Here is a 17835-nt window from a genome sequence, read left to right as displayed (position 1 = left end):
TGTTCAAGGCCTCACCTTCCTAGGAGGGGGAGGAGGGAATTCACTCAGAACAACATACACTTTGGCTTTTGGGAAGTTTTGATGTTTTCTTTTTCTTGTAATGTTATTTCCTAATTTGAGTTTTAAAGTATTCATTAAATTCTCTTTAAATTCTTACTTTATATTTTTCTACAAATGCAGGCATATTTTAATATATTTTTAGTTTTTCCTCAATCGAAGCAGGCCAGAATTGACAGTTTACCATTTAATTAAACGTTTTCCAAAATGAACATTCTACTCAGTAGGGGTCAATCAGGCAGAACAACACATTAATAGCTGTTATTGATGTGTTGTTCTCCCTGACCCTGCCAAGGAAAAGGGCTGTTGCGGGAGAGGCGACAGCGGTTCTGGCTGGCGAGCAGCAGCCGGGGGTTCGATGCTCCAGAGTAACCACGCTACACTACACAGTGGTCTGAGCTTCCCACAGCGCCAGCGGCTGGCTCCTGTTTCCACACATGACATTACAGAGTCTAATCCTACCGACCGGCCAGAACTGTAAACCAAACAATCCAAACCACACACACACACACGCACACACTCACACACAGGCCCGTGTTTTGACTCTAGCTCAACAATAATCAGTCCCCAAATGGCAGTCAACATAAGAATATCTCTCATTGAGACTGACTGAACGCCATTACTACTTAGCTCATATTACTCCGTGCCAGTCACCGTTATTTACACATCGTCACTCCCTCACACACACACACACACATACGTACTCTCGCACACCTTGACTCTTTGGTTCCATTGAAACACATAATGACACTGCTTGACACAACATGAGTAATAGCTAGTTCTTGGGGAATTATGCGATTAGGTTTTTCTTGGTATTATTTCCCATATGGACGGTATTTAATTTCATCATCATAAGGGTTTTGAAGCTTAACACCATGTGTATATATATCTGATCTAGTGTAGGACTGTACTTCCCACGCCTGCAGAGCTTTCCCTGTCCCCGGGCCTCACCAAGTTCCTGCCGGTGTTTCTGGTGCATTTCTGTTCATTTGTTTTACAGCTGATAGATTTGAAATCTTCAATTCTTAGATAGATAATGTTTCCCACGGACCATTTGCTCCTCACAGTTTCATTAAAACTCCTTTTCATTCAGTTTAATGCTTTATTTATTGATATCATTGTTGTCTAGTTATGTAGCTCCACTGTTAGCCACCACTAAACTGCACACTGAAATTAGATTTGCAATTCAGAATGGGGCCCTCACCCCCCGCCACCACCTAACCCCTCCCATGTGCTCAACAGGGAAGTATTCTCCTCATCTGGAGTCTCTTTAAGGCTCACCAGCTGTGGTGTTTCTAATTGAGAAGGTTGATAATCTCCTCATCGACCACAGCCAGCCTCAACAAGCATGATACCATCTGTCATTAGCATGCCACGATGGGTGAGGGAGAGGAGGGGGGGGGCCTGAAACTGCCAGACTGCAGACTGACATATTGTTTGTTTGTAGCCTTTTCACTCTCCTAATGAGATGCGGATCGCACTAAAAAGAACTGTCGCCTGTGCTGTCGTCCTCAGTGCGCTGCCGAACCCCCCCGTAATGACACGAGAACTCAAGGAAGGCCGCCCCCTCTGCTGCATCCCGCCGGCCTCTCCCACTCTCTCTCAATTCCAACTCTCTCCTCAGCGTCGTGGCGCCCTAGAGTGAAAGCAGGCCACGTGGGGGCTGGTGGCTCAGTTTAGGGGTTATCAGTGACTGCTCCACACAATGGCCCTGTCAATATAGCATATAGCATGTGTTCTGGTATTACAATTAGTAATTTATGGAATAGCAAATGTTGCTTTTAAACAAACAAAAGATGATACTTCATTATATTAGGGCCAAGTTTGGCCTCAGACCACGTCTTGTCACCAGCCCTTAGATTTGATTAGCAGATACTGTTTTGGCTCCCTAGGGCGACTCTGTGCCGGCTTTGGATGATGCCCCGTTTGCTGACACGGTCACTCTGGAGCAGAAAACCAGCAGCATCGGAGGCTCCAGTGGGAAGGTCAGCCTTTGGATGCAGTGGATGTTACCCAAGGTCACAGTCAAACTGTTTGCTCCCGACCCGGCTGTCAAGAAAACAGGTACAGCAGTGTACTTCTTCTTACTCCAATGAATCTCAGTAGTGTTGCGTGTTGTTAATACACAGCTGTTCTAAACCAGGTGGCAACCTGTGGTTCTGAAAAGTAAAGCCAATGCTGGTATTCCTTGAACATGCATTCTCTCTAATGGCCATGAGGGGTGGATTTGGCTAGTTTCAAAATTAAGTCTGATTTGAAAATAACAATATTATTATTATTATTATTAAATACAATTCGAGAACTGATTAATCTGTTCAATAGGAAACTTTTTATTGCAAAATGTTTCAGTGTGAACGAGTGCAAAAAGCTGCTCAGAGTTCTCACAGTCCTGCTGCAGCGACACATAATGCCACCGACTCTGCCTCTTTTCCAGTTCATGTGTCGTGCACTCGGAAAGGAAAAGGAGCTGGGGGAGAAAGAGGAATTGAAAGGGAAAAGACAAATAAATAAATGGATGATGAATCCCAAGCAAGCTGCCGCGTGTCCCCTTTAGATTTACTGTGGTGATGAAAGGCTAGATTTACCTTCAATTGGTGGCTGTAATATTTAGCATCTGCCAAGCAGATCGGCCGGCTTAAGGTCTGGTGGAAACGGAATGTTTCGGAGGACCTCACAGAGGTGGTATGACTTAAATACATCCTAAATAGGCATCACTTCCGGATATGCGCTTAATGTGCGCCATCTGAGCTGCGAGATGGACTTCTTGCTTGATCCTAAGTGCGCAACACATGTTATTAAAAACAAGAGATGTGTGCAGGCGATGCATTGGATGGCTAATATCACTAGAACATTCTTGAAGATAAGCAAACCCCAGATATGGCTGGAGACAATCAGCTATGATGTAATGTGTTTTTGAACTGCAAAAGGAAATAAGATTTTAGTTTCAACAGAGGAATGGAAAAAACGGCCACTCCAGGGCGCATCGATTCTGGGCTCTAATGTTATGCTATTATGTGTTGGAAGATTAGAGGTAGAAATTCCAGCGTGATTCTCCAGAGACGCTGCTAAAGACACAAATCAGGGTTCTTCTTTCAAGATGAACCATCCAAGACTTAGGGTTTCCAGCACTCTTACAAGCTGGGTGTTTTAAAAACACAGCGTTCGTAGACTGAGTTTATGAGTCTCACAGCGCAAAAGAGTTCTGTCCACACTAGTTCTCCACAATAAAAGTGACATGCTCTGTGTTTCAATTTTAAGAAGGCGTTAGGAACCTCAGTGTTTTTTCAAAGACCCACCGCAAGGCCCCAGTTTGCAAAAAACATAGTTTCACATGCATAAGGTCCATTTGCCCCGAGCAAGCCAATGGGATTGGGGGACTTTCCCTTGTGGAAACAATGAGAGGGACGCAGCAACAGTTAAGCTGGATGCTCTGCCCGGACAAAGTAAATCAGTCCGCCTGTGAGCATTGCTTGTGCCACCAAAAACGGGAGGATCAGTTTGAACATAAGGTGCTCTAGGGCACGCCGTGCATTTTCTTACACAACACACACACAGTGAACAGCTGGATCAGGACCAACAACCTGTACAGGGTTAGATACAGTACAGCTTTTGGAGTGGAGCTGCAACTGATGGCCATACGGCAACATTGAAGGAATTTATTTCCACTGTAATTCACTTCATGTTTTTTTCTATATGTTTCTGTCAGAGATATGTGTCGTCGCCGAACTAGAAGACCTGAGTGCCTCAGTGGATGTCCAGGATGTTTATACAAAGATCAAATGTAAAGTTGGCAGCTTCAACATCGACCAGTACAGATACAGGTAGGGTACGTTGCATGTATGTATGTAAATGTCTAAAGGCATCATGGTCAGGTGGGAACCTCTGGGTCTGTAAAGTGAAGCCAATGCAGAAGCTTCTTAAAACTGGCGATTGCTCTAATGTCCATAAGGGGACGACTCCTCTGGTTGTATAGAAGTCTATAAGACATTATAGACATTAGTTTATGGTCTCAGTCTCTGGTTCCAAGGCGTCTTCAACACAGAATGATGTTTATTTAAAAAATGATGGTCCATTTAGAGTAGAACAGACCAAAAAAAATTTGGGGCACGGCCAAATTGCCAAACTGGATGGTCCACCCTGCTGCGCCGACTCACTTCTGCTCACGATCCCAGAGACACACACCGCACCACCAGTACCAGAAAAAACTTTATCTGTTCCCACTTCTTCAGGATTATTACTTCTGCGTTGTTGTTTTTTCGGACAGTTGTTGCACAGAGACTAACAGGCAGATGAAACTCAGTAGTGAAACGCTTTGAAAGGGCTCTGGGAGAACCCGACTTTGCCTCAGTCTGCATGTCAGTCATCCCGTTTGAGCTGGGGTGTCTCAATCGATTCACAGAAACATCAACATGTAGGTAGAGAAAACCAGCAGACCATGTTCCACTGCATCTTCAGAGTAATCTCTCCCCATCTCAAGTTCCAATGGGACAATACAGCTCTGGAATTATGAAAGAACATATTGCAGCATGGGGGAAGTTCAGCTTCAGAAACTTCGTTCCCACACCCTACATACAGGTCATTCCAATTAATTAAAGGCTGGCCTCGGGTCAATATCAAAACAATTATTTTTTCCTTCCATCGATCACATACCGATGTGATGGAGTCAGTGGCTCCGAGCGGGTACGTGCCTGAGGCCTTGTTCTGTTTGGACGGGACCACTTTAGCGCTCTCTGAGGAGATAATGAATCAGCGCTGTCATACGCTGCGGCATGATGCGTGTGTTTATCGGCTGTGTGTGCGCCTATGTGCTGGAATAGACGTGTTTCGTGTTTCTCTCGAACCTGCCGGGCTGCGAAGGGGAGCTGGGCCTTCAAGGGCCCATACTAAGCCCCGTCATTAGCAAACCATGCTCTCGCCGCTGAAACGGTAATAGGTGCTGATTCTTACTGCCAGATTTTAAAATCAGCTCGTCTTGAAATGACTTTTTGTAGACCTCCCTGTCTCGCTGCAGTCGGTGGGTTTGTGAGCCAGAACACCGTCAGTGGGGAGACAGGTTAAGAGGATAGAGGTGTCGCGGGGTGTGTTGCTTCTGAGACAGAGCCAAACCGTAATCTCTTTAGTAGACCTCTATGACTCCCTAAGTAGATAATGGGTCAATTGACTTATTTCTAGGTTATTTCAGTTTAATGTGCTTTTAACAACGTGGTCTCAACGCACTTTTTAAACCGAGCAAAGTTCTGGCGGGCAGAGGTACTCCATCATCCAAGCCAGGTTCTCCTTCTGGCTTTTAAGGGATCCTGGCCCACTCTAATCTGTATCGTCCACATATACAAGAGAGCCCACTGGGGTCGGGTCCATATTAATCATTCTGAGCAGATAATTGTTAGGTATGTCATCACCCAGCCCAGGTTGTTTGTGTTCACTGGGTCTGATTAAATTGGGCCTGACAGAGGAAAAACGTCTCATGTGGCAGACCATATGAGACGTCTCACTGCTGGAGGAGGAGTTGAATAATATATAAGGCAGGGAAATATATATAATTGTCACTCTGATTGTATCAAAATAGGAGATGGACCCAATAGATAAACAGGTGGGTGCTCATGGAAGTGCATAGGGGTGTGAGCGCACTACTAATGTATGAGGAAAAACAACTTCCCTTCCATTGGAAAGATTAGAAATTAGGAAGCTTCTTTTCCTCCATGTTTGAGACAGGTCCTTCTTAACAACGTTGCTCCAACCCCCAAAGAAAGAGAGCAAGGACGGCTAGTGACAGTTTACCCTCGGCTCCAAAAAGCAGCTCATACCGATTGGGGCTGATGTCTTCCAGCTGTTCCCCAAACGGCTCCCAGCATTGGATGGCTGGATTGGCACGGGTGAGGGAGGGGCCCCAACTACGAGAGAAACGAAGAGCTCTTGGGGGGTCCATGTGTATTAGACACTCTTACAGCTGATTATCGCTGAGCGATTACTAAAGAGATACTCACACAGGCACCCACAGAAAGGTGCCCAATGAGCTCTAAGTATCTTGCGAGTTGGGGAGGGGAGTGTCAAAGATATGATGCAGATGCCGTAAAACCGTTCCTGTTGTGTGAAACATTTTGCCATACATGTGTTGCCCATGATTTGGCATGCTTCAGTCATTTTATAACTCTGTGTTGTGTTTTATAGTGTAGCGTTTGTGACGTGAGGATTGTTGTGTTTGTCTTACTGTTAACTCCTTTTTGATGTACGCTTCACAGGTGCTTTCTGCCTCTCAAGGACGGGGATTGCGGGAGGAAAACAAGGAAATTGATTTTCACAACAATAATCAGCAATGTTCATACAAGTTTTAAGAGTTAATACACGTTTAGCATTTTAAATAATGCCTCAAAAATGTAGTGGTGTCAGTTCTTCATACACAACTAACCTGCTTGCAGTTTCAAGGTGTGTGTGTGTGATGAAAATGTTATATTATCAGCGTGTGATTTGTAAATGTAGTTTAGGCATTAGGGGAGGTCATCAGTCCCCTGCCACAGCAGTATGAGTTCTCAGATGCCCAGGTTAAGTGTGGGCTTGTGTGTCTCTCCAGGCCAGGGCAGGTCTTACACTCCGACCACTATGAAGGACTCATTCTGCAGTGCAAGGAGACAGCCGTGGTGAGGCTCCTGCCTGTCCCAAACCAGGCATAGCAGCCGTCCTCGGGCCTGTGTACACTGTGCCTCTGCCATTCTGCTGCTCCTAATTATGAACATTCCTCTCTGCTCATGCTGGACCGACAGGACAGTAACAGAAAAGCATTTTTTTGGGCTATAACGCAATGGATTCACCATTAAAACGTCCAAGAAGACTAACTATTCCCCTGTCTCTCCAGTGGCTCCAATTGGCTACATAATCAAACCAATGAAATCTGGTGACAACTGATCTTTTGTGCGTCTGTTTGGGAGGAGACTAGGACAGTATCCATTCTATTGGTGATGAACTTATTCTGGTGATGGTCTTATACGGGTACCTAACACACACTAATGTGTTCAACATATTCTGACGACAATGTGCCAAATAGCGGCGCTTGGTCGGTGCTCCTACGGGTCACAATACGCCCGTTACATGCACAGTGTCCACTCAAAATAAACTTCTTCACAGTAAGTTAGGTTTAAGTGACAAAAGCGCCAAGGACTCTTGACACTAACAACTTACATAACTAAGAACAATACGTGAGCAGCTCACAACACTATCGACTAACGTGGCGAACAAGTGACAAACGGGTCAAGTGGATTGCCGCGAGTTACGTGACTAACGTCACTAACGACTAAGATGGCTGATTATACTACCTATTCTATTGACCAACAACTGGATGAACAACTCTAATAACTAGCACATCGCCTGACTAACGATAGTTCAGCTCATTGATAGTACATCTCTAGATACTGTTGCCCAGGCAACAACCAGCTGTGTCCTCTCCACTCTGTGTGTGTGTGCGTGTGTGCGTGTGTGTGTGTGTGTGTGTGTGTGAGAGAGGACCATCCATCAGCACTGACTCAGTGGATCAGCCTTGCTTGCTGAGTTTAATCCCAGGCACGGTGCCTACAAAGGCTATAGGTGGCATCGCAGAGGAGCGCTGACCAAACTGCTATATTTGGCACAATGTTTGAATACAACAGGGTTATTCAAGCGACTGAATGAAGCTTTAGATAATGTAAGCTACATTATATGATTACATTTATCAACAGCTGTAACCCTGGGGCCTACTTTCTCCCGTTCAAAATACGGCTCGTCCCAGAATTGCTTTAATGCTGTCGTTATTACTGAATCTTATAAGACCATTCCACAATACGTCAACTGATTCAAGCTGGTGCAACTCCTTTTGGTTTTAATCAGTTCTGTATTTCATTTTTCCCCAATTAATCTGGAGGTTAAATTCTTTCCTTTCTATTCTTCTCTATCTGTATTTATCTGATTATCTTCTTTGCCCCCTTCCTTGTGACTCCCTGCCTTCTCTGTCCCTTCCGGCCCCCACCTCCTCTCCCCTTCCTTCTCTTCACCTCCAGTCCGGAGGAGGGTGCGCAGGGCTCGGGCGGCTGTGGAGGAGTGGTCCTCTCTTGCACTGACAAGCTGAACAGACGCACTGTGTTGGTTCGACCCGTCAGCAAGCAAGAATCTTTCAGCCACTTCTCTGGCTTTTTCCCCCCTGTAAGAATCCAGCTCTTCTCCTTTTTAGCAGAGTCTGCTCAACCTCCAGTAACAGTGGCTCCAACCGGTTCTGTGTGCTCCTTCTTTCATTTGGTTTCAAAATGTGATCATAATGTCACTTAAAAATGACTTAAGTGCTGATGAAAAACTATAATCATCGAGAGATTCATGATACAATAAGGCTTGAAAGGAATATTTCTCTATGAGAACATTTTAATTCTGAGGAATCTGACATTTTGTGACAGAAGGTCCCCCAAATGGTGCAGATGTTATGCTTTTAGATATTCATACAGACGCATCAATTATTCTTCCTCGTGGCTATGAAGTCTACTGTTACTGGAGGTTCTTGTAGACTTTACATAGATGTCATAAGCAGATCTGCCTTTCTGATAATCACACAGCAGTTTAAGATTATATTTTTACCCTGCATTCACTTTGCAAATAACCTATATGATTGGAAATCTGATAAATCAGAAATAATTCGGCCTCAAAGTCCAGCTGCAGACTTGATGCTTCTCGTAAGGTTTGCAGATCCAATCTAAATGACTGCAAAGTTTGAATACTTTTTTTCTCAAACCCTTTTTAGCTAGAAGCTTCAGCTTGGCTTGTGTTTGTGAACATGAGGTCTGTTTTTTTGGCTGACGATAGGTCTTTTCCTTTGGATAAAGCATTGATGAAGGCATACACAATCTGGCCCAGTTTCTTGATGAAGATTTTAGATAAGTCATTTTATTGGATCATTTCATTTTGAAAAGTATTGATTTGGTAAAGTCAAGAGTTTATTTTTTTTTTAGCCGGGCTTAACCATCAGCCAAGAAATCAGACCGAAACAATGCTGTTTTTTTTGTCTGCTGTTGCTGTGTGTAATGATGCAAATCATCAGTGTGATTTCTCCCGTCTGACCACGGGACAGACTGCAGCCAAAGTCCTCGAGGGCTCCCACCAGCAGCACGGCTTCCTGTCCATCACGTACACCCAGGCCGTCACTAAAAACGTCCGTCATAAACTCACCACTCGGCCCGAGCGCGCGGCGCGCGGCAGCACTGCTTCCACGGATCCTCTGGCCGACAGCTCGCCGCAGTACCTGAGGGAGATCCTGCTGACAGCACAGCCCTTTGACGTGGTGCTATCCTGCCCCTTGCTGGCTACTGTAGCCGGGGTATTCCAGGTAGGGAAACAGTAGCTGTCCCTGCAGCATCTCAAGGTCTCTCAACCACGATTGACTTATACGTGTTTCATACGTGTGAAATAATGTTGAAATATTGTTTTGAAAAAGAAATGTCCTGATTAAGATGGCATGAATTTATTATTCCCATTGTTTGACTTGATGTCCTCGCAGGCCACAGTACCACGGCGTTACAGGGAGCGCGGGAAGTCAGTCGGTCAGCCCATGAGAAGCCACACTCTGACCTCCCGCTGTTTGCCTCTCATGTACATCAACACCAGCGTGATCCGGGTCTTTTGCCCCGGATCACGGGACACACAAGCGGCGTCAGGTTAGAGAAGATCTTTAGAACCCTCACTTGTGTTTCTTCCACATGGAAAACAGACAATGGGACTGTGTTATGTCACAGGCTGTGGTTTTGATTGCTCTGGTTTGAAAGTCCGTGTCATGGCCGACCAGACATAGCACAGCCACCACGCAGACATTTGCTATGAGAAATGGTTGAGGTTCTGAAGAGCCGACCACACTTATATACACTCCGACAAAATACAAATCCTTGTCGTCTATAGAAATGACTAAGAGCGGGAAGGCAGGGTTCTGTGTGTGTCTTCATGACCCACATTATTCAGGTGTTTTTGTGTATCCGTGGGTGTCCACATTTGTTCAAGCATTTTTAAGTTAGTATAAATGTACTTTATAGATATACTTTTGTGCACTTTATTGTGAGTTGTTATCTAATATTCTGCCCGACACGGAGAGGACCAAATAATTGAACAATATAATGGTCCAGTACAACAATACTCCAAACTTAAACCTCAATAATAGATAATAACATGAAAGACTACACTCAGCAAAAACATAAACTTCCTCGAGATAGAATTGATGGCAGAACTGTTGCTTTAAATAGCAATGGATTGTACAGGTGTACCTAATAACGTCCTCCTGTATTTGATTCTGTGTGTCCCGCTAGATCCCCAGTTGAAAAGAGAGGACACCCTGGTCCTAAAGCTGGGCTCCCTCAGCATGGCTCCTCAGGCTGATAACCCTCTGACGCGCACAGTGCTGAGAAAGGACATCTACCAGTAAGACAAACTGTCTTCTCACTATAAGCGCTAATCTGCAATAAATGGATGATCAATTTTATCAACAAGAAATGAAAATTAATGTTAGCAACGGCTTTTATTTAGGTGAATTGCTGGAGCTGTTAAAGTAATCTCTTTTGTGAGCGAGAACTATAAGGAGTATAAAAAATGTTATCGTCAGTCACATACAACCAATTTTATTATTGTATTTCTCTTCTGTTAGCACATCCCGTATGGTCGTCTGCAGTTTAGGTGCTTGCTGTAGACTATTGAACTCTTTTCATCCATTTTCCAGGACTAATCTGAAAAACTTGGCCAGGATAATTTTAGTATATTATTTCATTTATTTTTTTACCTTGAAGAAAAGGGGTAAATAAAGTCTACCTTAATATCTAAATAGGTATAAAAGCTTTCTCAAATTTATAGCACATATATTTAACATATGGGTATGAATGAAGATGTAATGCTGACATCCACAGCAACAAAAATCACCAAAACTTTTCCTCATAAACACACTTAAAATATGGATTACCTGATGTTTTTTAAACCGGCCTCCCATGGCTTCCGTGGCTTCAAGAGAATGTTATAAGGTATTAAACACACAGTCTACTTCACAGCCCCCCTCCCTCTTTCACGTTTGAACTTTTGGGTTTCCGACACCTCTTTTGGTATTACGTTATTATTACATCTCATCGCGCTCACGCGGTTTCTGACATTGTTCCCTGAAAATGAAATACTCGGCTGGTAGAATAAGACCACCACAACACTTGCTATTTGACCACAGTCCATTGAAGGTGCCATTCAAATTTGTCTTGACCTCAACTCACACTCAATAAAAGCTGTGAGGCAAGTGTGTTATGGTGTCAGGGGGGCAGTACTATGGCTGGTTTGAGTCCAAAGCGAGTGACAGCGCCACGTAGCGGTCAAGCTGCCACAGCAGTGACAGGGAGCAGTGAGTGACACCTTGGGGGGCAGCCGGGCCCTCCAGCCAAAACACAAGGCTGTTGACACAAGCCTCCCGACCCCTCCTGCTCCACCACCATGCCATGTGGATCAAAGCAACTAGGCAGGGAAAATCTGGACTTCTGAGGAAAATAGCTGCACAAAACACATTTTCCTTCCTCTAGGCAGCTATAAGAATCTGGATTGTGTCATAGCTGACTCTGAAACCACAGCTTGTGTGTGTGTGTGTGTGTGTGTGTCTCAGACAGAGCGTGTGTGTAATCGGGCAGATACAGAGCTGGCAAACACATGTAATGGGGGAGATAAAAGTGCTGCCAAATGCCTTGTGCAGCTGCAAGTGAGATGTGAGCTGACATAAGATGTGAAGTGGTGGAACAGAAAAAAAAGGTCAACAAAAGGAGGCCTTTTGGTCGGCGGAAGTGTCACTTGGAGAGAGATTACATGCAGGGAGGCATGCCTGACCATCTGTAACCATCGATGGACAGGACTACACACTCTGTAATCCAAATGTCTTCCAGAACAGCCAAACTATCTCCTTCCCAGTCATTTGCTGGTTTGATCTATGGGAGCAGATATTGTATTGATCAGTAACCATAGCAACTGTTTTGCTGGGACTTTTGGAGGGTGTTTTTTCCCCCACTGTGCTCAAATGTTTGTGCTTAGTTTTGTTGCATGTTAGCACAGCTAATAGGTAGTAACTACTCTTTTTTCCACGGCAACAATTCCCTAGATTTATTTTGTTGATGCGCCTGCCGTGTTGTTATCATGTCAGATGATAAATGAGCATCTTGTGGGCATGGAAAGAGTTTTTCCGCTCCAAAAACCCAGTGTGACCAGCCTTGCAATTCTACCCCCATATTGGCCAGTGGTGGTTCGCCTGTGGTAGTTAGAGGGCCGGCAGCACTTGTGGCCGTGGTCCCCACATCTTCTCAGAGGCATGGATGGACTCGCACAAGGCTCCCCCCCCCGGTCTGGACACCAACCCGCCACCGAGAACCCTCCCCCCCGCACGCACACAGTCGGGCAAACATCCATTCACACCCAGATGTGCAAGGCGTGCAGCCGCATCCCTGTACCTATGCACACGTGTCACAAACACGTGTACAAACGCATTGGCTTAACCTCCACACACACAAGCTCAGAGCCACCACTTCCCTGTCTGCAGCGGAACCCGGGAATTATGTCTGACCACTCTGCGTGTTCATTCTTTCACATCCAACTGGGGCATTATCCTCGCCACCTTCCCCCCGTTCATATCTGCCTTCCAGTTCAGTCACATGGTTGATAACCTCTGAGAGTGGCACACTTCATCGATGCCGAGAGATCCTCTGCGTGTGCTCCCTCAAGTCGTGTGGAGAAAGTCTGAGTGGGAGTCTGTAATCATGCAAACCATTGTGTGTTTACAATCTGGAACCAGCCGTGGCCACGGGGAGAAATATGTCTGTGAGCGCCGGTAGCCATTTGCTGCAGTTCTGTTTAAAGCTCGCCACTAATTACATCCGTTGTCATAATTGAATGACTGATCCGGGCAGCTGCGCTGTTATTGTCTACCGTACATGAAATGATCGCCTCGCGGCGGCTAAAGGCAGGCTTAACTGTAATGCCACCCTGCGAGAGAAGACGAAGAGTGAAGGCCAAAATAGCCCGTGTGTAAACACCTTGACGGAGCGCTTCTCGGCGCTGCTCAAACTAACACCAGTCTCTGACTCACTTCAAAGCTCCCCGGCTTCCCCTCCAGCCTCCACGCGTTCAGGGCACGGTGAGTATTTATCATTTATCCCGGATGGATTCCCTCAAAGAAGGTCAAATAAACCTATGTGGCCGTAAAGCCGCTCAAGCTGAGCTTTTATCCACCGCCGGGTACATTTGGTATCAATTAACACAGCCTCATTTGATCATGTGATGTTGAATCTTGTTCCCCTGAAGGAGGCCGATCCCCCACACCCCCATTCCCCCCAAGCGGCTTCTCCCCCAAGCAGGAATTATGACACTGAGCTTTAGGCTGTTCACCTCCTTCTCCCTCTCCGTCTTCGGCTACAAGGCCGCTGTCAATTTACACAGCTGAAATCATTTTCCTTCCTCAAAAAAAAGCAGGCTGCTTCCCAATACGTGAGCGCCGGCCCGGATCAGGGAATGTCCAGCATGCATTTGGCCCCTGGCTTTTTTGTGGTGTGGACCCTTTACTAAAAATCTCCCAATATTAAATGCAACAAAATCTTCAAAATCCCAACAAATTCTTCATACTTTATATATATTGATTTCTTTTAAATGGCATTATTGGAATCTTAGTTATTGATCGTGACAACACAACTCAGTGGATACAGGCTGATTGGAACGGGCTGCAGTTTTAATCTGTTAAGAAGATGAGTTATGCTGTAAAAACAAAGGAGAAATGTATCTCAGTTGAATCATTACTTTCCAACGCTTCATGTTGAAATTATGGTGATGAGTTTTGCCCCTCCCTATTTACTATTCTTGCATCCATGTGCTTGCACATGTTTCTGTGTGTTTGCGTCTTAAAATATCGGTCACAGTTTCCCATCATCTCCACACATCGGTGACACAGCTCAAGATTCCGTCACATGTTTAGTTAGCTCATGGCTCGTCCCAGGGAGTCTCTCGGGGGGGAGCATCCCGCCGCCGCAAAATATGTTGTTGTTTTTTTGTTTGGATTAGCATGCATGCCTTTGTTTCCACGATAACAGCAGACACAGCCACTGCGTCAGCGACGATGCTGGGACAAGTTGAGGCAATGTGGCTGCATCCGCAGGCTCCTCCTATGTCTTTTTCTCAAATAATTTTTGATTGTCCAGTCCCTCATTTTCTCCCCTTTCTTTTCTCATCCCATGTTTGTTTCTGGAGTTCATAACTCCACCTAATTTGCATTTACATGTTTTACTTTACCTTTTCTCGTCACTCTTTCTCCATCATTTCTCAGCACAACTTCCTTTGTTCATCGCTTCTTTCGGCCTTCCTTCCCTCCGCCAACTTGTTTTTTTACGTGAGTGTCTTGTCTTTTTGTTATTTCCTTTTCTCCTCTACATCATTTTCCCCTTTCTTTTTGGCTGCAGAGTTTACATATGTCATAATAGCTCTTTTTCACACTTCCGTCCATTGCTTCCCCCTCTTCCTCATATTCTGCTGTCCTTTTTACCTCCCATGTTTTTAGTTAGTTTTGGTTTTTTTCTCTGTTTTATTTCCTCCATGGCTATTTGTTATTTCCTCTCTGCTCTCTCGCACTCGTGTCGGTTAGACTGGTCTCAGTCGCAGCATGCTGTGGTCAGTAAGCAAGCCCCATTTTGCTGTTGAATGGCTGCCTGGCAAAGCCCACATATATGTCCTAATAAGTGGTTGTGATGGGGATCTCCCCTCCGCAGATAAACACAGCCAACTGAAGCCAGGACCCTGCCTGTTACCAATAAAACTCCCTGGCACTCCGTTATATGCATCCTTCTCCTCCTCTGGTAAGATCTTAGTCATGTGAGGGCATACCAGCCTGGGAGGGGCGGGGGCACGACTCTCTCCTAATGCGCTTTAAGGGATTGACCTGGTCAGAAATGTTTGGGGGGCAGTCTTGTTTCAACTTACCTTCAACAGTCAGTCAGATCCGTATTTTGACCGTATTCATGTCCAGGATTAAACGTTGGTTTTATTTTGTTCTCAGAGAGACATTAACTTCCTAATTATAGTTTGCATTTCAACATTTTGGATACTCTGCTCTGTCAGCTCTTGGCATACTCTAAAACCAACAAGTTAATAGTAGAGCAACATAGTCCTTCATTCAAAGAATTGGCAGTTTGATTTTTTCTGCAGGACACTTAACCTCAGATTGCTATACGTTGCTGTTTAAATGGTTAGTGTGCGTCCTGATGGGCAGGTGGTACCTTGCATGGTAGCCCCCTGCAATCAGTATATGTACACAGCATGTGTAAGTGCTTTGAATACAATTAAAGTCCATCTAGTATTTAAACTCTGTTAATAGTTTGACATGTATCTATAAACGTAGCCCCTATAAAGACAATAGCTACTTAAACTACAGTCAATGGTTTGGACAGTGGTGGCCGGTGCATAGAGGGCCATGGGGCGTGGCCCCACCTTGAGCCACAAAAAAATATATAGTATATTAAAAATACATTTTACAAATAGTCAATATTTGTGTTTTTCGAAACATGGAATATACTGTGTAATATTTCTAAAAGAAGATATCTCTGCAAAATATTGCACGTCCTCTCTGCCTAGGGTTGCCACGGCCAACGGGGGGGGACTCTGATCCCCCGGTGATTGGTTTGTTTCAGGTTCACGGCCAATCAAACCAACGATGGCGCCGAGTATTATCAGGATGAGTCTTCACAGAATTCTGATGGGATGCTGCATTGACGACAACTCTGAAATTACGGGACAAACCCCGTCCCGTATTGATTCAAAACAGGACGCAATTTTATTCTGAACATTCCAGCCCTTCGGCGCCCCAACGGACTGGCGTGAAAGGAAAGCCGCATATATGAAGATTCTGTAGACATGCTACACCCGGGAGGTTTAGCTACTAGCTAACGCCGTGTTTTGCTTCCCATGCTCGCTTTTTAAATCAACGGGGAAAGAATCCAGCATGGACAGATACGTGAGTAGGGGACATGAAGCACTTGTCGGGGGAAAAAAAGAAAACTATTGAGAATACACGGATGACGTCACAACTGTGATCTAGTATATACGCACACCGTGAAATAACGTGCTGGCTTGACAGTGTTTGGAACAGGAGGCTGGTTGACGACAGTGATACCTCGACACATCGTCTAAAAGTTAACATCCCTACCGAGCTGTGACGGATACAGGACTGCGGTGAGGACACACAACGAGGACATGGATGAAAACATTTTATCCAAAATAATTCATTGTGTCATAATTCAAGTTTTGTGGGGCTGTTGAGTTGGTCTTTCCCCAACACACTGATTGGGTGTTTCCCAACAAACTCAGTTCATAGGGGCATCTCAATATGGGATACACTTTCACTTCACGAGGCGACTGTGGGTGAGTGGGGAGCACGGTCGTCCTCCAATCAGAGGGTTGTCGGTTCGATCCCAGGCTCTGCTAACCCGCATGTCGATGTGTCCTTGGGCAAGACACTTAACCCAACATTGCTCCTGTAGCTGCGACTACTTTTTTGTATGAATGTTAGTGACTGATGTGCAGGTGACACTCAGGTGAATGATGTCATGTAGTGTTAAAGCGCTTTGAGTGGTCAGAAGACTAGAAAAGCGCTATACAAGTACAGTCCATTTACCATTACTTGAATGAAACAATGTGACCAAACTTTTTACTGGTGCTGTATAGAAATGGAAAGGATTCAATATAAACTCGGAGCTAATATATCCTGAAGTATTTTTACATGAATAGATATCGTCATTGTTTTATATGACTGTTTGTTCATTCAGGAGCGGCAGGGGTGTGTCCTGGCTTCAGCCTTTATTAGTTAGAGGCCAGGTGTGGAATAAAGCAGCTCATAGGGTGCAGACCTGTCTCAGCATCAGCAGACACCTCAGCCACTGGGGTCTACTGCTGCTGCTGTAGGATCAGGCAACCCTGCCACTTTTCTGCATCGTAATCTCTCGTCCTCCAATTGAGCCGTAAGACAGAATGATTCTCTCAGTCGTCTCTATGACAGCTGTGCCTCACTTCCATTCTTTTCTTTTTCTTTTAAAATGCCATTCTTATTTTTTTACGTTCTCAGCTGATCTCCCTGTCTTCCTCCACATCTTTCTTTTCCTCATAAAAGAAAAAGCCCCCCGAGTTCCCAGCAAATGATTCATTAGATGCTTCAGTGCACACTTGCCTCATCACTCACTCCAGTTTGCTGCCAAGTACCCCATTTCCCCGTTTGTTTATACCAGCAAAAAAAGAAGTGCGGTGGCGGCGGAGGAGAGGAGCTGCTCGGCCCACACACGGTGACACTATACACTGTTTTAGGGGCTAGCAAAATATAATATAATCAGAGGCTCTCTAGTCCCAAGTATAGTTCTAAACTCAAATGTGCCTGGCATGTCATTAACACACAACTGTGGGCATTCCGTACTCCACTATTGCCTTAATGTGAGTGTAACTATCTTGCGCTTATTGCAAATGTCCACTCACATGGGCGTTGAGCAGTCATCATTCACCTTTGAAGGAAGACCAGGCAAAACGTTGCCGAGCCACGGGAGTTTTTTGACGCTGACAACAGAGGAGTCATACAGAGTTCTGATGGCACTGATCCCCTACGCAAAGCCCAAGTCTTTCCAAGTCTTGATTTTGGATAATTACAGAGAATAAGATGTATTATTTTGGATCCTTACACATTTGTTCCAGCAAGAAATCTTTTCAAATGAATGAATGAATTATGAGTTTTGTGTTTTTCTCACAGGCTTCATA

General features: G+C 45.0%; 1 protein-coding gene across 2 annotated transcripts in view; it reads left to right on the top strand.

The window, feature by feature from the left end:
* The window catches only part of vps13b (vacuolar protein sorting 13 homolog B), a 284391-nt gene that overhangs the window by 152374 nt on the left and 114182 nt on the right, over positions 1 to 17835 (top strand). Inside the window, exons 26-31 of one of the 2 annotated variants that reach the window (XM_078095599.1) lie at positions 1950 to 2121; positions 3764 to 3878; positions 8082 to 8223; positions 9137 to 9391; positions 9563 to 9719; positions 10359 to 10470. In XM_078095599.1, coding sequence (XP_077951725.1) covers positions 1950 to 2121; positions 3764 to 3878; positions 8082 to 8223; positions 9137 to 9391; positions 9563 to 9719; positions 10359 to 10470 — 953 coding nt within the window. Of the gene's footprint in view, positions 1 to 1949; positions 2122 to 3763; positions 3879 to 6625; positions 6693 to 8081; positions 8224 to 9136; positions 9392 to 9562; positions 9720 to 10358; positions 10471 to 17835 lie in introns of both variants that reach the window. The other variant, XM_078095600.1, reaches the window with a different exon arrangement.

Source organism: Gasterosteus aculeatus, chromosome 20 (assembly GCF_964276395.1).
Source record: "Gasterosteus aculeatus chromosome 20, fGasAcu3.hap1.1, whole genome shotgun sequence".
Classification (NCBI taxonomy): Eukaryota; Metazoa; Chordata; class Actinopteri; order Perciformes; family Gasterosteidae; genus Gasterosteus; species Gasterosteus aculeatus.
This window is presented reverse-complemented; position numbering and strand designations above follow the sequence as displayed.